General features: G+C 40.9%; 1 protein-coding gene across 1 annotated transcript; it reads left to right on the top strand.

Moving 5' to 3' along the window:
- Positions 1-4,671: 4,671 nt before the first annotated feature.
- Positions 4,672-5,546, top strand: LOC6653222 (40S ribosomal protein S5a). The gene has a single exon (XM_002075537.4). The coding sequence runs from the start codon at positions 4,730-4,732 to the stop codon at positions 5,420-5,422; it is 693 nt and encodes a 230-aa protein (XP_002075573.1). The 5' UTR covers positions 4,672-4,729; the 3' UTR covers positions 5,423-5,546.
- Positions 5,547-8,192: the final 2,646 nt, after the last annotated feature.

The following is an 8,192-nucleotide window of genomic DNA, read 5'->3' as shown; positions in this document are numbered from 1 at the left end:
AGGTCAGCCCCTACAATTCCTTCCTTGCACAAAGGAGTAAGTTTGTTACCAAGGCGTTTGTTTGATTTTACCAAGACTTTGTCATCCCGTTGGTACTTTTTGTCTATTCTTGTTCTGTTTTCCTGTTCTCCCTCTTCTACCGTAGTTTCATGAACTGCTTCGATTGGTTTTTTGTTCAAGACTGAATGGATTGACCTGTTATACTTTACTGTTGCTAGTAGTATAACATCGATAGTGTCGCTAGCCTGAGCTGTTATTTTGTCGTACCGTGCGATCTCAAGTAACGTGCTGTGGAATCTTTCCACTTGACCATTAGATGTACTGTGAAGGGGTGGGGCATTGACAATTTGTATATCAAACTCATTTAATAGGACCTTATTATTTCAGAATTTATCGCCCTTACATTATCGCAATATATTGTCTTAAAATTAGCAAAGTAATTGATTGTAACTGTAGATTGGCCGGCTTTACGTGAACTATGGCTCTTGATTCTATAGGTTGGTCTACCACTTCCCTATCGGATTTTAAATCTTGTGATTCGAGTGCGTTAATGTTCTGACGCGAAAGAGCGTCTGATACGAAATATTCCTTTCCTGGTTTATAAATAATTTTTGCGCCATGTCCATCAATATATGCTTTCCAGCGTATTTGTTTTGTCTGATACGGCGAAGGTTAATGGCTGATGGTCGGTAAATATGTTTAAGTCTCTTACCCCATATGGGTAGTTTTCAAGTTTTTTAGCGACCACACTATGGCAAGAAGCTCTCTTTCGTTGGTCGCAAAATTTCTTTCGTTATTACGCAATTTACGGGATAGGATGAAAGGACAGCGCCTAGCCCATCAAGATGAAAGATGAAAGGGCAGCGTCTGTGGTAAGATCGAATGGTTGTCGATAATGTGGGTAAGCTAAAAAAACTTCTTCTGATGCTAAAATATTATATATTATGTTTATAAAAGTAAACTCGATGAAATGAATCTGAAATCAAAATGGATACTTGGCATTGAAAAATTTTTGATTGCCTAAACTGTTTCGGGCGAAGTTGTAATACCATCCCTAGATACGATGAATCCCAGATACTCTACATACTTCCCATTATTGACAGAAAAAGCAGTTTTCCCCCTGTCTTTTTCTGCTAGTCTTATTTGATGAAATCCCGATTTAAGGTCCAATGTTGTAAAATATTGGGCCTTTCCTATGTTCGACAGGATTGTTGAAATCATTGGAATAGGGCACTTGTCATCTGTAGTATTTTGGTTTAGTTTCCTAAAGTCAATTACTAGCCTCTTTTTATAGAAGCCGTTTTCATCTGTCCCTTTTTTGTCCACCACCCATGTCGGATTATTATAGGAAGATTTTGAGGGTCGAATTATGCCGTGGGCTAGAAGTTGTTTAACTTCTGCGTTGACAAAGTCCGTAACGCCCATTGGGAGTGGGTATAGTTTAGAGTACACCGGTTCCCCATTTGTTCGAATAGTTGCTACAGTGTTTATGTTATGTGGCAGAGCCTCGTCAGGGTCTGCGAACGCTCCTACTCTTTCCTTCATCATCTTGTTGAAAGACTTAAGTACTGCAGCCGGGACGTCTGCATCGTCGATATAAATACAATTGTGGACAACGAGTAAAATTAATGGACTCAGATCCATCAGCCCATTTCCGCCCCCGTAATTTAAAGAAAAAGCGTTTATCTCAAAAACTATACTAGCTAGAGACACAATTTTTGGTATGTATATTTGTCTAGTAAGTGCGCACATTATGTATGTAAAAAGATTTTTTCCACCTTATGCAATCAAGGGCCGAAGCCTTTCGTTGGGATACTATTAAAGAAACATATATTTCTAGGCTGGATCCTGTTGGGACTATAATTCAGGTAGATTTTTGGCCGAAGTAATAATATTGACGGAATATACTCTTAAGAAAAAAAACAATAACGAGAGAGAAAAAACAAAAACAAAAAAAAAAAAAAAAATACACCAAACAATAAAACACAAAAAAAAAACGAATTAATTTAGCAAATTGTGTAAACAAAACACAAGGGTGTCAAGAAAAACACACCGGCGAAAGCGTAAGCTAACTAAGTACAATTAATAATTACTACGCTCATAGTACAGTTAATAATTAAGAGAAACAATAACTATTAATAAACAATCAGGTACTATCAAAAACACTACCGTCACGTCAGAGAGCAGAAGCTTATGAAAAGCTTATACCAACTTACTTGCTAAATTTCATCCCTGTAGCTTTAACGGTCTAGGAGGAGTTCGCCTTGACGGACGAACGAACAGACGGACATGACTATTTTCACTCGTCTCGTCGTGCTGATCAAGAATATATATACTTCATATAGTCGGATATGCTTCATTCATTCATTAATGCACCCATTTTGCAAAGATACTTATATTGCGTTTTTCAGAACGGCTTCGAGTTTAAAACAATTTTTTGATGTATGAATAAACTTTTTCATTTCAGACAGAAACATATATTGATGGCAAACTAGATAAAGCTGACAGTTTTGTACAAAACAGCAATAAGACCTTTAAAAAGTGGTACACTAAAATGATTGGCGATGATAATGAACCCAGAATAACATCGTTACACATTTTCATGTGTGGTTTCGTTGGTGGAGTGGCATTGGGGATAGCTACTAGCTAATTTCAACAATAATAAATTTCTTTCAAAAATATTTTCTAACCAATTTTCGATCGTGAAGGAGTCGATATTTCAATAACACATGTAAACTACAGTATCTATTTATTAATTTGTTTACATCAATAATAACAAAATAACAAACAAAATAGAAATTCTTTTTAGACTACATAATACTCACATAATTATAAGTTTGAATCAAAAAACAAAAAATAAAGCTTAACCAAACGTCCTTGACCAAGTGGAAGTGTTTAACTAATGATTATCCAATTCCATTTATGAGCTGCGGGCCAAGCGGTATCCAACAGGGTTTCGGATTTTTTAAATCTTGCTATATAGTAGAGGTAAAAGTAAAGGCCAAGAGAGAAGCACGAATTGGTAAGATAAATATCTTTAGGTTCGTTAGGTTCAGCCGGTGGACATCAATTCGAAATCCCAAACAGACCCATTGTCGTTCTTAGTTTTGGCGGAAGTGCATAATACCAATGGGGACTTACATATGTTAGGATATTCGTGTGTCTGGCGAGAACCAAGAGTTGGTATATAGTTCGTTTGGTCGACCCTGAAGGGAGTTCCATAGATGAGGTTCCAGGTTCCTATGCCATAACGCTGCCAAAGCTACGCTTGCCATTGGTTGCCTTACATTTTCTTCAGTTGGTGCAATCAATAAGGTTTAGTTTGTAAGCATGAGATGCTGTAAGGCAGTGTCCGGTGAGTTTGCTACAATGCGTGCAGCTCAGACATAGCATCGGCGCTGTCAGTCTGTCGTCTCGCATGCTGTACCTTGTAAAGGCTTTCCACTGCTCGTTCACCGTATTGCTAGCTAGCTGCAAGTTTTAGTTTTCTTAACAGCGATGCAAAACGATAAACTCCGATTGAAATATGCTGCAGTAGTCAGACCATCGTTATTGGGTCTCCTTCATTCTAACATGTGATCTATGGCTACGCTCATAGTTCTAGCTAATGACGTATGACCGTATCCCTGTACTTTGATTGAGTTATTGGCAGCAAGACGCTGTGCTGTATTGCTCGCCAAATTTTCGCCTGGTGTCAAAGAAATGCCATCTATTTTGGGCGTTTTCAAGTGCGGAACCTTGTATCTCTTAGTGAAGTGAATTTGGTCCATCTTGTTTACGATTCACTCCGGGTTTACGGGCCCACTTTAGCATAACACCAAGAGTAATTCAGTGGACAACTAGGTGTTGAGAGACATCGCCCCGTGATGGTAATGGTTATGCCATCCGCATAGGCAGTAATCCTTGAGAAAGTCTTCTCGTATTTGCTGAGCATGTCACTTACCACTATATATAGACGTAGTCGTACAACGCTTAGTACGAACAAGTGGCCCAAATGACACCAGGCCCGGGCCTCTTACGAATGACCCTAAGTAAAGTTAGTGTTACAACTTCTACCCACTCCGACCTAAGGGTACAAGCTCGAATCTTTGAAAACTGTTAAAAATGAATTTGTTCTTTATTCATATTGTAGAAATAAGACAATTAAATAATCGTTGCGTTTATTCTTGACGGTAAAAACCGAATGAATTTTATTTAAAAAATGTTTTTGTGCTTAGCCTAAGAATTCTTAAGTATATAAGTTCTGCCGCTGAAGGCAGCAGAACGAGAGAGCGTAGTATGTATGTTTTTTTTTTTTTATGTTCATTTTTACTTACAACCAAAATTCATTTACTTCACGTATTTGCATAGTTAGTTATTGGCGGTGTGACTCAAACAAGCTCCAGTGGACTACCGCGAGGTATTGCTTCGCAGCGGCCGGCTTAAAAAAAAACTTTTAAACTAAACTTCCCTTCTCAGCCTCTCTAGTCGCCGTTGTTCGACCTTGACGGCTGCCGCAAACTCGCACACAGGTTCTCAATGGTAATGCGCGTGCCGATCCTGGACTCCAACTCGAGTCTCTGTGCTTCATAGCGAGGGCAGTGAAAAGCTTTGTGCCTTGCGTCCTCGACGATGCCGGCTCCGCACCACGTGCATTCGTCGGAATTTGTGTCAGGTAAAACGTAACTTTTTTTTTCAGGCGTTCGCCTTTGCGCTGACATCGTGTCTCCAATTGCATCTGTGAAAAATCATGACCGACGTAGCTGAATCCGCTGTGGAGAATTTCGAGGAGCCGGCAGCCGCCGCACCCTTGGAAACCGAGAGTGCTGATACCATTTTGGAAACAAATGTGGTGGCCACCACTGAGTTGCCCGAAATTAAATTGTTCGGCCGCTGGTCATGCGATGATGTCACCGTCAACGACATTTCTCTGCAGGATTACATTTCGGTGAAAGAGAAATTCGCACGTTATTTGCCCCATTCGGCTGGTCGGTATGCTGCCAAGCGTTTCCGCAAGGCCCAGTGCCCCATTGTGGAGCGCCTGACCTGCTCCCTGATGATGAAGGGACGCAACAATGGCAAGAAGCTGATGGCCTGCCGCATTGTCAAGCACTCGTTTGAAATCATTCATTTGCTGACTGGCGAGAATCCTCTGCAGATCCTTGTGAGCGCCATCATCAACTCGGGACCACGTGAGGACTCCACACGTATTGGTCGTGCTGGTACTGTCCGTCGTCAGGCTGTGGATGTGTCGCCATTGCGTCGTGTTAACCAGGCTATCTGGCTGTTGTGCACTGGAGCTCGTGAGGCTGCCTTCAGGAACATCAAGACCATTGCCGAGTGCTTGGCCGATGAGTTGATTAACGCTGCCAAGGGCTCTTCCAACTCCTATGCCATCAAGAAGAAGGACGAATTGGAGCGTGTGGCCAAATCCAACCGTTAAACAAAACACAACAAAGAGAAAAGGCAAACATTTTTCTATGTGGGTTTTTTTTTACTATGCTAAACGTGTGTACTTTATGTGTAAAGTAACACAAAAAAATAAATAAAACATGATAAAAATCCAACTCATTCTGCCTATCCACTGTTGTAGGTCTGGGATAAGGCAGTAAGTCCAACGGCCCTTCGCAGATTCCGTCCATCGTTGCTGCCATCGAGCCACATGTTCGCCTCGTATTTCTTGCCGTATACTGGCTAAGGGCGATTGCTCAACTACCGGTGGTGTGGAGTGTAGCGCTCTGTACATCGCGTCTGCTTCGTACACTAGATCGCTGATCGGAGACAGACCAGCGATGACATGCGCAGCATCGTCTGAAATTGTGCGGAACGTACTGGAAATTCTCATTGCGCAGAGTCTAAAGACCGATTCCAGTCCTCGCCTATAGCTTTTCACCCGTAGCGCACTAGCCCAAACAGGGACACCTTACATGGAAATGGATTTTGTCACGCTAGTTAACAACAGCCTTCTCTCTTGTTTGGGGCCTCTTGTATTGAGCATGATCCTTGCCAGCGCGCGTGCAGAGCTCAGTGCCTTCTGGCACGTATATTCCAAGTGCTCACGGCTTCAGTCTTGTGGGCTGCCAATTCAAGACCTGCAACAGCCAGCCATCGGCCAATAGTTGCAATGGAGTTGTTGCATTTTTGTTCCGCTACTGCAAGCTCCTTTTCCGTTACCACCACCGCGATATCATCGGCAAAGCGGAATATGCGTGTGCCCGGATCAAAATTTAGTCTGAGGACTCCGTCGAACATGGAATTCCACAGGAGAGGGCACAGGACTGAACCCTGTGGTACTCCAGCAGAGATGCTATATTCCTCCAAGCCGTCCACTGTCGAGTATCGGAGGCGCCTATTTGTGAAGTAGCTGTCCACTATGTGCAACAGATTACCCTGAACGCCGAAAGAAGCCAGACTGCCCATTATACGACTCCATTCAGCCGAGTTGAATGCGTTTCTGATGTCGAGAGTCACCACCATGCAGTATTGGTTGGTTCCATCTTTCCATCGGTTACCAGATATGGCGTCTCTGGCTGTGTCCACAACTGTATTTATCGCGTCTATCGTCGATCTTACCTTCCTAAATCCATATTGGTTAGGAGAAAGTCCACCTCCTTGCTCGATAGCCACGTTGATCCTGCGCGCTATGAGCGATTCCAATATTTTCCCAGCTGTGTCCAGAAGACAAATAGGCCTATAAGATGAGACTTCCCCTTGGGGCTTGCCGGGTTTTGGTAGGAGTACCAGATTCTGCCTTTTCCATCTGGATGGAAAAGTTCCTTCTCTCAGGCATGCATTGTACATTTTTATGAACACATCAGGGTGCAGATTAACTGCCAGCCTTAAAGCTCTGTTACCTCATGCATAAAAAATTTTTCTGGATGCTGTGGAGATTGTTTTTTTCTGCAAAGTTCAAAAACATCTATTAAATTTTTAATCATATGTTGTTAAGAACAACCTATAACGATTAAATCATCCATATAGAGGAATGCTTGGGTAGGCTCAAGCCCTGAGAATGCTAATGTCATCATTCTCTGAAATGAATTAGGTGCTATTTTTAGACCTAAAGGTAATCACGTGAAGCGATATGAGCCATTGCTCGTTGAAAAAGACGTTATATCTCTTGATTTTTCTTCTAGTGCAATTTGATGAAAACCTGACATTAAGCCAAAGAAAGAAAAATATTTAGCTCTTCTCAATTGATAAGGAATATCATCAATTCTGGGGAGCGGAAACTTATCTGACAGCAGTTTTTTGTTTATTTGACGATAGTCAATTACTAATCGTCAGTTTTTTTCTTTAGATTCCGAAAGTGTTTTCTTTGGGACTAGTAAGAGTGAGCTATTATAAGGCAAAACAGACGGTTCAACAATACCCTGTTCAATTAACTTTCCAACTTGTCGCTGGATTTCTTTTATTTGGCTATGCGGATTCCGGTAATTTTTCACATATACCGGTTCATTATCCTTAAGTCTTAATTTTTGTTTATAAGAATTATTTGTTGTGATTGGTTCGGTGTCAAGTCCGAACACATCACTATACTCGGTGCATACCTTTTCGAGTTTGTCTCTAAATAGTATTGGGAAATTTTTCCTCAATTTATGAATTACAGATTTTTTTTCTTATATCTTTGTTATTTTGAACTATATCGTAGTTCGCAAGTGATTCAAATTTTATATTGTTAAAGCCTACTATTTGGCATTTATCTGTGGTATTTAAGAATCGGACAAAAGTACTTTGGGCTGTTGCAATAGTGTTTGCAACATAAACACGCGGTTTAATTTCCTGATTGGGAATTAAAGTGTTATCTTCGCTGAAGATAGCTCTATTTTGCGTACCACTTGGGATCTTGCTGGTAGGAGTGTTGAGTTCTGTTACCGGAACTGAATGTTATTGGATCATAAATTGGGTACGTTAAATTTCGTGGTCTAAGTATAAACCAATCTTCTGAATTAATGTAATCTAATTTGCAATTAAAAGTTTTCATGAAATCTAATCCTATTATTCCATCGCATGGGATTGCGAAAACCTTTAATATATGCCTTAAATACGAAATTAAGCTAGGTGACTGGGACTAAGGTGACTAAACTAAGATTTAGCGGCTTAGTGCCAGTGGCTACCCTTAGGAGATATGAGTATTGTGATCAAGAAGATATGCTCCTAAACTGTCTAATAGTAGTTTAAGAGTAGTGTTTTCACTAAGAGTCGTCAGATTG

The sequence above is a fragment of the Drosophila willistoni genome (assembly GCF_018902025.1).
Source record: "Drosophila willistoni isolate 14030-0811.24 chromosome 2L unlocalized genomic scaffold, UCI_dwil_1.1 Seg168, whole genome shotgun sequence".
Lineage (NCBI taxonomy): Eukaryota > Metazoa > Arthropoda > Insecta > Diptera > Drosophilidae > Drosophila > Drosophila willistoni.
Note: the sequence above shows the minus strand (reverse complement) of the source record. Positions and strands in the feature narration are given on the sequence as shown.

Bases quoted from the DNA above. Each gene is read 5' to 3' on its own strand.
- LOC6653222 (XM_002075537.4), top strand. From the start codon at position 4,730: ATGACCGACGTAGCTGAATCCGCTGTGGAGAATTTCGAGGAGCCGGCA.